The sequence below is a fragment of the Lissotriton vulgaris genome, chromosome 11 (genome assembly GCF_964263255.1).
Source record: "Lissotriton vulgaris chromosome 11, aLisVul1.2, whole genome shotgun sequence".
Taxonomy (NCBI): Eukaryota; Metazoa; Chordata; class Amphibia; order Caudata; family Salamandridae; genus Lissotriton; species Lissotriton vulgaris.
This window is the reverse complement of record NC_141699.1, coordinates 100,218,135-100,230,406: the sequence shown is the minus strand read 5'-3', so window position 1 is coordinate 100,230,406 and position 12,272 is coordinate 100,218,135. Positions and strand designations below refer to the sequence as shown.

The window sequence follows — 12,272 nt, the reverse complement described above, 5'->3', positions numbered from 1 at the left end:
TTCCGGTCTGCCGATATTACCGAGACCTAAAAAAGCACATTGGAGCAACATAGAAAAAAAGACAAAACAACAAATTAGAAAGCTGCAACGTACCTGGCTCAAAACAAACGCCAAACAAGACAAACTTCACCTACAAAAAATTAACAGATTATATAAGTCGGCTATCAAAAAAGCTAAGAAAAGGTACTATTCAAACAGAATTCAAAACGCTAAATGTGCAAATAAAGAATTCTATAAAATACTCAATGAATTTCGAAAACCAAAGTGCCCAGAAGGAACTCATCCTGCTACTCAAGATTTCACAGACAAACTGGCAAATCATTACACGGACAAAGCAGACACGTTGGACTAGTACCTAAAAAAGAAACAAAGCACCAGCACTAACCCTTGTACAAAACAACTATCCAAGAATGCTCTAATCAAGCCTCTCTGTTCCTTCCAACACATCTCACACAATGAATTTATGGACCTGGTCAAAGCAAGCAGGCCTGCCGGCAGCCCTTCTGACCCCTGCCCGCCACAAACTTTCAAGACAATTCTTTTAACAACCTCTGCTGCCATTCCAGTAAGAAGAATCATCAACAATTCCTTAACTACTGGAATATTTCCAAAGGAACTCACAAAGTCATACATACGCCTTTTACTGAAGAAAACAAACTTGGACCCGCTGAACCCTGACAACTACAGACCCATTACAAATGGACCTTTCCTGGGCAAACTGATAGAAAGAGCAGCCTTCGCCCAGATGTTACAATTCATTGAAGAGAATGACATACTTTCAGATTGCCAAACAGGATTTCATCCGGGAAGAGGCACTGAATCTGCCCTCCTTGCCATCTGGGATGACCTAAAGAACACAGTTGACCGCAACAGGGTTGCTGCGCTACTCCTCTTGGACCTCTCAGCTGCCTTTGACACGGTTGACCATGACACTCTGAAACAAAGACTTTATGAAGCCGGCATAGAGGGAACTGCTCTAGACTGGATCACGTCCCACCTTCGAAACAGAACTAATGTAATCTACACCCCACCTTTCTTGTCCAAACCGTACTCCACAAAACCAGGGGTCCCTCAAGGTTCTATCATCTCGCCCATGCTTTTCAACATCTACATTAAGTCTTTACCAGTAATGATCAATAAATTTCACCTCACGTGCTACAACTATGCAGATGACACGCAAATACTCCTTCAACTGGAAAGCCCCAAAGACAATGGAAAGTCACCAATTTTCAGCTGTCTCAGAGCCGTGGATGAGTGGATGACTTGGAGCCATCTCAAATTGAATGCTTCAAAAACTGAAATACTCACGTGTGGAGATTGGAAAAATTACAACCCGCTTGCAGCGTGGCCCAATGACCTGGGATCACTGCCTTAAGTATCGAAGGAAGTAAGAAACCTCGGAATGACCATGGACTCCAAGCTGTCAATGAATGTCCAAGTGCATAAACTAGCAAGATCAAGCTTTGCTACTATAAAAACTCTGCGACAAATTTTCCCTCATTTGGGATTTCCACACAAGGTCCAAGCTACCATCTCCCTTGTTCTATCCAAACTCGATCACGCCAATAGCCTCTACCACGGATCACCTTTAACGACCATGAAGACTGCAACGGATTCAGAACTCGGCTGCCAGACTACTCTTGCATATCAAACCACGAGACCACATCTCCCCTGCCTTGAAAGCCCTGCATTGGTTACCGGTTGCCAGAAGATCCACGTTAAAGCTGTTTGGTATTGCCCACAAAGCAATACATGGAATAGGACTACTCTTCATCAGAAATAAAATCAACAAACAGTCAACAAAGGAACCTCTGCTCTAAAGGAGCATCTCCACCTTTGTGGCGAGTTCTCTTATCAGTGACACATGCAGGTCAAGAGTTTGAATACCAGCAAGGCTCACTCAGCTTTCCAGCCTTTTAAGGTTTGGGATTTAAGTTCAATTACATTGAGTAATACTAATTTCGGGGGGTTACAAATTGTGGCAATGTGGCACAAAGCACTACAAAAAAAGTATCATTCCTTTTCGAAAGCCACATCAACTACCCTCTCGATGCCATTATTCCATCAAAAACCCTACCAATTCACCTGAAGGGGCCCTTTAAACACATAAAAGGGCACTGGTCTGCTATCAGAAAAGAAAAATTAAACCAGAAAAGAAAAATTAACAGTTACCCTACCAGCTGTCTGCAGCTTATGGCACGGATAGAATAATACAAGCACTGGCAAAAGCTTCTATAGTCAGATGGAATATAGACTACACCACCTTTGTTTATGTAAAACCGAAAGGAAAGTCACCAGAGATATTAAAGCACAGTCCACAAGAGTGAAAGGCACAAGAGGAGTTTTTTGGTAAATACTTTGTTGGCTTAAATCTCCAAGGCAGCAACATGGAGATCGCTCACCCTTTTACAGTCATTGTTGTTTGGACAATGATAGCAGGGCAGACATTCAGTATCAAAGTCAGAACAGCATCCTGGAATGCCATCCATGACTTTACAAGTTTTTAATATAATTAGAATACCTCTAAAATACTTAACTGCAAATATGGTTATTCAGCATTGCCATCTTACAGCTTCACATGAGACCCACCATTAAGCCTCATACTGCATGTCATCTATACTCCTATGTATGTTTAGACTAAAGCTATAGTATAGGTAATGCTTGGAGATAAAGTGTCAGGAGGACATGGCAAGGGTAAGTGTGAGGAAACAAACCACACTGACTTGAGAAATGTTAGCTAACCTAGGGCACTTTGAGATGTGCATATTTATATTAAGTATTTTATCACTGAGCGATGGGATCTAACATGATTTTTAAAAAAATTACTCAAAAAAATATAGACCAATGCGGGGGAAGGCTACTAACTGGTTGGTAACTTACTTACATTTGTGTTTGCATGTATTTCAGTTACTTGCTGAAAAATAGCTCCACAGCCCCTCGTCTTGACATCAAGAAATGTGTTATTGCATGGGACTCTTTAGACTATTCCATGCTAAGAAAGGCACCTACCTACAATACCAGATGTTTTTCGCAGTGCTTCAAATCACATTTCTGATGTTTCCAGGCGCTCTAAAAGGGGTTTCCAAGACCCAAATTACAGTACAAACAAAAAAGGCATCTTCTCTAGAGTAATACACAGCGTCATGTCTTCAGATGTCTGAAAAAGCATCTTGCAATACTAACAATAGGAATGAATTGGTAAGGATAACACGATATGCTAGAAAATAATTCATGATTATATATAAACTGAATGGATTTCACAGTATTTAATAAATATCAACATTGGTCAGTCTAATGTACACACCTTATAATCATGTATCACCTACCCCATTTCAACCCTAAGCAGGTTTAAACTACACCAGCATAGTAGCATAATTTTCTTTTTATTTCACTCTGCCCACCCAGGACTCGCACAACTCATTGCACTAACAGATGCTTTATTGCATACTAACCACACAAACCCCTAGTAAGATGGTAATGTGTTGGTAAGAACTACAGCATCAACCACAGTCACCTTGACAACGTATTAACTCTAGAAACAAGACCCACAGTGTGAAGGAGCCAAGCAAATAACGGAAGACAGGGTTAATAGGGAAACCAACAATTTTTTCAAGTGTCCTTTACTCTTACATTAAACTAGTGGTTCCCAAACTGTGCGCCATGGCTCCCTGGGGAGCCATCAAACCTAGCCAGGGGAGTCGTGCACCAAGCACTTTAATGCATTTAATGTTGACGGCTCCGTTGGCTTCAGTTAAACTTATTAGACTTCGACTTAGATGCATGATGTTGATGATTTGTATGGGACATGCCTAAAACTGTAAACGTAGTGCTAATTGATGGAGTGTCGAGAGAGATGACCTCCATATTTCACTGGATCCCTACATTCTACCACTCTCAAAGTAAGCTGAAGATGCCAGATTCATTTCCTTAGACTAGTTAATAGTTTTGTTTTTTCCCAAACGCATTTTAAGCCAATGCAAGTTATCAGAAAAGTACAGTTGTTCTGTCTATTAAACACACCAAGTATTATTAAGTGTTGTCATTTGTACTTGACACATGGGTACTTCCAGGACACATTTCTTTCGGTACACACACATTGTCAGACAGGCCTGCTCTCTACTTGAGCATAGGGAAGTAAAACACCATATACAGCAGAATGCCAACATTTGGAAGTAAGAAAGAGGGACGTTCTAAAAACAAAATCTGAGGAATTTATTTTACTTGCATTGATTTTGAGGTCGTCACGTACCCAGTCGGCCTTTAGACAGATTTCACTTTGTCTCTCCTAGTTGTCTCTTCCCCTATCCTCCCTTTCTCACCTTCCCTGTCCCCTCCCCTCTACACTCCATTTATTTTGCCCTCCATGTTCCTTAAATGTTTCCTGTTGAGACCTAGCTATTTGGCCAAAGCCCGGTGGAGCTACCTGATAGCTATAGAGGAGATGGGTTTTGGGAATTCCCCCTCGACCATCACCTACCCAACCGGACTTTGGGAAGACTTTCCTTCGTCTTTCTGCCGTATCTCCTCCCACCCCTTTGCCCTTACCCTCTACACTTCACTTATCTCGTTTTCTATGCTCTTGTAATTGTTTGTCTAGCAACTGATGTAAATTGGAACTGATGTAATCTTGTAATTTTGTGGAACCTCATGTAAGGCGCTCTGATACCTTCGGGTCTAGCCAGCGCTATATAAAACTCTTAAAATAAAAAATATGTAGTTTAAAAAATCATGAGTCACCCTGCTGAGGCCGTGTGTTGGCAGGTATGACATGGGTAGAAATTGAAGTACATGCAAATGTTCAAGTGCACCAACACTTTGATAATGGGGCCTACATGCATAGGGGCGCCATCTTGCACTGTAAGTGGGATAAAATGTTTGAGCGTACTCTAAAAAAGGCATGGGCAAAGAAGTTTAACTAGGAATATTTTATTAGAGGCGTCACCTTAGTAATACGAAACACCCTGCATATAGGATTATAATACCTTCATCATCTTCATCCCAATTATTTTCAGGGAGAAAATGAAAGTACTCCTGAGGCTGGGCTTACATCCAACCCACTCTCCAAAAAAAGTAACAATGGTGAGCCACGGGCAATGGGTCAAGGGAGCCGCTGGTCAAAAAAGTTTGGGAACCACTGCATTAAACCTTTACATTGGTTAATCTGCAAGAGTATATGAATACAGCATTTGCATAGAACATCCTCCAACCTCTTCTCACACCCGGTTTATTAAACAATTGTTTATAATTTTTCTGCCCTCGTGAGCACTACTAAATTATCTGCCGCCAAGAGACTGGTTAATGCTGGCTGCAGTGCTAGTGAACATGATACACTGCTGTGTTATTTTAGAATACGTTCATTTTAAAACTTGGATGCTTTCTCTTACTGCATGTATTATTTTTGCTAAAACAGTCGGGATGAATCACAAATAGAAATTATTTCATTCATTCCAATGCCCTAGTCTTAAACATTTCATCATCAAACCTACGGACTGCACACTGAAAAGCACAGCAGGGATCAAAAGGCCTATTCCCTGCGTAAAACCAGCAAGCTGTTACACGCCACATAGGGGAATCCAACAAGCTTGAAAGCTGCAGAATCCTGATCAACCTTTACAGTCTTTTCAGCTAGTGTCTAACATGCAAGCCCTTTGCGTTTACTCGAAAGAGATGCAAAAGAAAAAGGATCAATATCTTGACAAGGAAAAGTGAATAATCGCAACTGGTAATGTGAATTCAGAAATAAAAACCTGGAAGATGGGACTTGGCTACAGTAAAAAGCTTCTATAACCAGTGCAACAAAGTAGAAGAGGAAATAAGACTGCCCTGAGGCATGAAAAAAATAACATACTTGCAGGTGCTGTCACCCCTGCCATGTTATGGGGGGCCATTACGGAGGTGCCAGGCTGCTGCTGTTGCTGCTGTTGCTGCTGCTGTTGTTGTTGTTGTTGTCCAGGGAGGTTCATTTGCTGGGCCATCTGTCCCAAACCAGCCATTCCACCCATTGGCGCACCTGGTGGCCTAACATTCATGCCCATGCCAGGTGCACCTGCTGGGGCAACCCCTGTTAAATTCTGGAGGGCATTCATGGGATCTGTTAAAAAAAAAAAATGACCGTCACCATCATAGCAAGCTAGCAACTTACTCGGTTAACTACAGCTCAAAGAAAAGTAAAATGAAAGACTTTGCAAGGGGATATTAGAAGGTGGCCCAGATATTAGTTGTGCTCAGAATGTCGCCTGTAGATTACAAATGTGGCCTTTCCATCATACAACATTTAGACACTATTCGAGTACAACGCAAACAGACAGGACTTCATGCACATTTTGACAGAAAGAAATAGAGCAATCTAAAGGAAATGAGACGAAGCAGTCCATTTGCTAGACCTAGAGCCATGTAAACAGCATATAGGGTCAATTAATTTCCTAAGCACAGCTGGTCTGATATCATGGGGAGGTAGCATTTCTTCCTCAAACACACCATTTCTCACAGATATATTTGCCCTCCCATGGTGCTAAAGTAGCGCGATTTAAAGATTTGTTCTAAGAGTTATTCTCTCAGAGATTCAAGGCTTTGAAGAATGATAACAGTTTTACAAAAAGCCACTGAAGGTGTCTGATGGGAAGAGAAACAAGAGAACACAAACAATTTTGCTATGCATGTGTAACAAGGAGTGCAGCAGTGAGACTGAAAAGCAAGAAGAAAAGGAGTGAATGTGATTAAGAAAACAGAGGAAATCATTAAAAGACTCGGGAATGGACTGGTGGTAACCCTGCTCAACTGCGAGAGAAAAACAGAAGGTCAAGAATAAAAGGAGAAAGGTTTAAAAAAAGGCTGAACTCAGGGAGTCATTCAATCGGATGACAGAAGTACAAAAGTGTGCAGAAGGAAAATGCTACTTACCCAGTATACTTCTGTTCTTGGCATTTGGAGCAGTAGATTCACATGCTTTGCTTGGGTCTGCCATCTAGTGCTGAGTCCGGATGCTTGCACTTGGTTTTCCTTCAAAGAAGTATTTTCCAGTCACAAGGTAGGCGGCGGCTCCTTTCGGTGATAGTTCGCATGGGCATCAACTCCATTGTTAGAATGTTTTCCCGCAGAGGGTGAGACTGGAGTTAGTAAGAGTAGAATAGAGATGTCCATGTGTATATATCTAAGTAAGATATTACTGCAACAGTTATAGGTACCCAGGGAGGTGGGTGGGCGCATGTGAATCTACAGCTCTACATACCAAGAACAGATGCATACTGGGTAAGTAGCATTTTCCGTTCGAGGCATGTGAGCTGTAGATCACATGCTTTGCATAGACCATACAGCTGTAAGCTCCCAAAGTGGTGGCTAACCTGTAGCTGAAAGAGTGTAGGTAGAACTGATCGGCCTACATTAGCTTGTTGTCTTGCTAACACATCTACACAACAGTGTTTTGTGAATGTGTGAGGTGCAGACCATGTTGAAGCTTTACAGATGTCAGCTATGGGGATGTTTCCTACAGAAAAAATAGAAGCCCCTAGTTAGCGAGTGGAATGCGCTCTGGGGGAATTGTTAAAGTCCTTTTTGCTGAATACATTTGACTATCCACTGTGCAATACCAGATTTAGAAATGGGATTGCCTTTGTGAGGTGGAGCAAAAGCAACAAAGAGTTGTTTAGTTTTACAAAAAGGTTTTGTCCTTTCTATGCAATACAGTAATGCTCGTTTAACATCTAAGGTGTATAGAGAATGTACTGCCACAGAATCTGGTTGAGGAAAAAACACAGCCAACTCAACAGATTGGTTGATTCGGAAGGCAGAAATTACTTTGGGTAGGAATTCAGGGTTAGTACGAAGAACTACTCTGTTTAGGTGAACTTGCCAAAATGGTTCTTCTATGTTTAGTGCCTGAAGCTCACCCACTCTCCTCAGTGATGCAATAGCAATGAGGAAAGCAACCTTCCAAGTGAGAAATTGAAGTTCACATCTATGCAGTGGCTCAAAGGGTGGACCCATGAGTCTTGTAAGAACAATGTAAAGATTCCATACTGGGGCAGGTGGAAGTCTTGGTGGAATAAGACTCTTAATAACAGGCACTCTGAAAAGAGGCAGATGTTGTCTATTTTGAAGCTATGCAGCTATTGCAGCAAGATGTAAGCAAATAGACGTGTACACTAAATTTGCCCACTGAAAATGCAGCAAATAGCAAATAAAATTTTGAAATGAAGCATCAAGGAGGTTAATAGGATTGTTATTACAATAAAAATCAAACTGTTTCCATTTAGCTGCATATGCATAGCAAGCTCTTGTAGTAGGTCTTCTAGCCTCTTTAATGATGTTCCAACAGTCTGGTGGAAGATGTAGATAAACTATGATTTCAGGTGCCAGATCGCAAGGTTGAGAGGTTTGTGATCTGGATGTCTTCTTTCTCCATGGTTCTGCATGAGGAGACTGGATGCTTGTGCAAGGTGTGACAGTTGGAGAGAGTGTGTCCCTCCTGTTTCTTTATGTAACACATTATGGCTGTCATATTGTCTGTGTGTATCAGGACGGCTTTGTCCACAAGGTGAGTCTGGAAGGCTTTGAGCAATAGAAAGACTGCTAGCAGCTCTAGATGATTTATGTGGAGTTGCTTTTGCTTTGGACTTCACAATCCCTGAATTGTGTGAGTTTGGAAATGAGCTCCCCAACGATTAAGTGATGAGTCTGCTGTTAGCAGTGTCTGTGGAACTGGGTCGATGAAATGCCGCCCTTTGAAAAAGGTTCTGTGGATTCCACCACTGCAAAAAGCGAGGAGTGCGGCCGTCCACCAACACTAGATCTGCCAACTGACCCAGAGATTGATTCCACTGACATGCTAAACATTCCTGTAGGAAACAAATTTGGAGTCTTCATGATGCAAGATGCCATCAGTCCCAGTAGCTGCATGAATACCAGAGCTGGTAATGAGTGGCCGGGCTGACACTTGGAAATAAGAGCAGAATATTGTGGATTCCGGTTGGATTGGGACAGGCTAGAGCTTTTTGTGCATTTAAAGTGGTTCCCAAGTATGTTTGGGTATTGGAGGGTTGGAGATGGGATTTCAACAGATTTACTGAGAATCCCAGGTTGTGCTGTAAGTGTACTGTTCTGTGAGTGTGTTGTAGACACATTGTGAGTACTGGCTTTGATGAGCCAGTCGTCTAACTATGGGAAGACGTGAATATGTTGTCTTCGCAGGTGTGTGGCGACTACTGCGAGGCATTTGGTGAATACTCTGGGAGCAGTGGTGACTCTGAATGGGAGTACTTTGAACTGATAAAGTTGTCCGGTTACAACCACAAACCTGAGGAATTTGCTAGGAGCGGGATGTATTGGAATGTTGAAGTATGAGTCCTTTACGTCTACAGTAGACAGGAAGTCCCCTTGCTGAAGGAGCGGGAGGACTTGTTGGAGTGCTACCATGTGAAAATGGTCAGATTGAATATAGAGGTTTAGATCTCTGAGGTCTAATATAGAGAGATCTGTCCTTTGTGGGTATGAGAAAGTATACAGAGTTTACCCAGAGCACTTCATATTGGAATGGGACGGGCTCTATAGCTCCTTTTTGCAGTAGAGAGTGTAGTTCTTGTTTGAGAAGCTCAAGATGTTCTGGTGACATTTTGTGAGTATGTGGAGGAATGTTTGGGGGTGTGCCGGTAAGCTCCAGGCAATAACCAGATTGGATCATTTCCAGGACTCATCTGTCTGAATTTATTGTAGTCCAGACAGGAAGAAATTGCGAGAGACGTCCCCAGACAGGTGTTGAATGATCGGAGGAAGAGGAGACAAGTCACTGTTTGTTTGCTGCAGGGGAAGTACGGGGAGTGTTACCTTTGCCTTGCCATTATTTTTATTTTTATTTAAAAAAAAATTTAAAACCTTTATTTTCAAATCGTGCACACAGCTATTCAGCCTTACATCCCGGAGGCTAGGCAGCAACTCAAAGAATAATGGGTCATAGTGCAAGAAGCAAGGTACCAGAACGTGTCAAGGTTATAATTTTCCATTTTTTATGTTTTTTATGAGAAAGGAACAAGTACAGAAAGAGGCGCCAGAACTAGCGCTAAGAAAGAAGGCAATTAAACTATTATGCAGTGGGGCCCAATCTAGGAGTCGGTTAGGCACAGTGATCACAGTTAGGTTCAAAACAGTATGTATGCATAGAGCCATGGGGGGGAGGGAAACTCAGGAAAGTAGTGATACGAAAACATCAGTTGGAGTTATAGGCTATGGGGTCAAGTGTTCTTCCAGTGGGGCGGTTTCCGGTGGTATGCAGATGTCACCCCTATACTCGTTCCAGGCCCCCCACAACTTCTGCCATTTTTTGGGTTTACCCCTAGCTACATACAGTCTTTTCCCGGAACATACACCAATCCATGTTGGCCTTCCACTGTACCACCTTAGGGGCTTTTGTCGCTCCCCACATCTGTGCAATGTCCCGTTTTGCGACCATATTCCCAAGGGTAACCCACTGGGTTTGTGCAGTGTTGTAATCCGTTGGACCCCAGATATTCAAGAGGCATCTCCGGGCCTCCGCGTGAACTTCCACCCCGGTCACCTCACTCATGATCATGTGTACCCGCCTCCAGTAGGAGGCTATCGCACGGCACTCCCAAATGATGTGCATGAAAGTGGCCAGAGCGCCACACCCACGCCGACAGAGGCAATCAACCGAATGTCCCATGTGTATTAGTCTGGGGCCAGTAACAAACTCTGTGCAAAATCTTCAATTGCACCAGTCGAAGCCGGGCGGGGATAGCGACCTCCTTGGGGGATGACACCGCATATTGCCAGTCCTCGTCGTCGATTTCAATCCCGTCCCGTACCCATTGATCTCTCACCCCCAGAAGAAGGTCCATGCGAATATTAATCAGTTTTTTGTACGTCAGGGAAATAGCGCTGTCCGGCATATGGCCGTCCAGTACCCGATCTTCCAGGGGAGAACATTCAGGGATCGCCTCGCCCTCCGGCATGGCTGACAGGAGTGCATGTCGCAGCTGGGCGTACCGAAAATATTCCGTTCCGCCCAGCTGGAATTCTGTCTGTAATAGGGCAAAAGATTTCACCCCCCCTCGTGTCATCATATCCTCCACCCTAGAGATGCCGATCATGTCCCACTTATCAAATCCCTTAGTGTGCCACAATTTACCCAGAATCTCGGAGTTGTAAAGTGGAGTTGCCATTGTGAGCTTGTCTTTCCACCCCTGTGCCTTTGTGATCGTTCTCCAGATGTGCACAGCTGTTTTCGTTGGCCCAGACATCCGCCTATCGAGAGATCTCGTGTACAACGCCCTATGGTATTTCCCGCCATCCAGGAGCCACCGATCCATGGCGTAACCCGGACTATCTGCCGGGCCGTAAAGACCGTGATTAAGGGCTGCCAGCTGGGAGGCCCAATAGTATCTCCGCACGTCGGGCAGCGCTATACCCCCATCATACCACGGGAGCGTGAGCTTTGTGATAGCAATACGTGGCCGGCCATCCCAGAGCAGGGCACGTTGCAAGCTCTCGATTTCCCCAAAGTATCTGGAAGGGACCGGATCTTGAGTATTTTGCAAGGCATACAGGAACCTGGGTAGGGACATCATTTTAAATAATGCCGCGCGCCCAAGAAGGGAGAGAGGAAGTTTACGCCAACCCTCTACGTCACGTCGGAGACGAATAAGAGGGGGAAGCAAATTGTTCTCGTAGCGTGCCTTGGGGTCAGTTGAAATATAGATCCCCAGGTATTTAAATCCCTGTCTCGTAACCTGTATGCCACAGTCCCTCGGAAGACGAGGTCCCCCCCCTCTCAGAACATATAAGTGTGACTTCGACCAGTTAATGACTAGGCCAGAGTGCCGGCCAAAGAGTCGAAGCACGTCACATGCTACGATGAGAGATTTACAAGGGGAAGTAAGATACAGAAGGATGTCGTCTGCATATAATGAGACACGGTCTTCGAATCCAGGGGACCAACGAATGCCATGCATGTCAGGGTGGTGCCGTATCCACGCTGCCAACGGTTCAAGTGCCAGAGCGAACAAAAGGGGCGACAGGGGCCAGCCCTGCCTAGTGCCCCTATGGAGAGCAAAGGACGCGGATACTCGACCATTGACAGTCACGTTAGCCAACGGGCTGGTATATAGAAGTTTAACCCACCCTACACATTCCGGACCAAAGCCGAGCTTCGCCAACACTGCCCACAGGTAGTTCCATTCGAGGGAGTCAAACGCCATTGTGGCATCCAACGACGCCAGAATAGCTGGCTCCCTGAGCGTGTGAGCCCTAGCCAGGGCTCCATG

General features: G+C 43.9%; 1 protein-coding gene across 2 annotated transcripts in view; it reads right to left on the bottom strand.

Annotated features, from left to right (window-relative positions):
• Positions 1-12,272, bottom strand: part of MED15 (mediator complex subunit 15) — a 782,088-nt gene that overhangs the window by 556,801 nt on the left and 213,015 nt on the right. For both annotated transcript variants that reach the window (XM_086942779.1, XM_086942780.1), the window contains exon 5: positions 5,849-6,091. In XM_086942779.1, the coding sequence (XP_086798905.1) occupies positions 5,849-6,091 (243 nt within the window). The remainder of the gene's footprint in view (positions 1-5,848; positions 6,092-12,272) is intronic.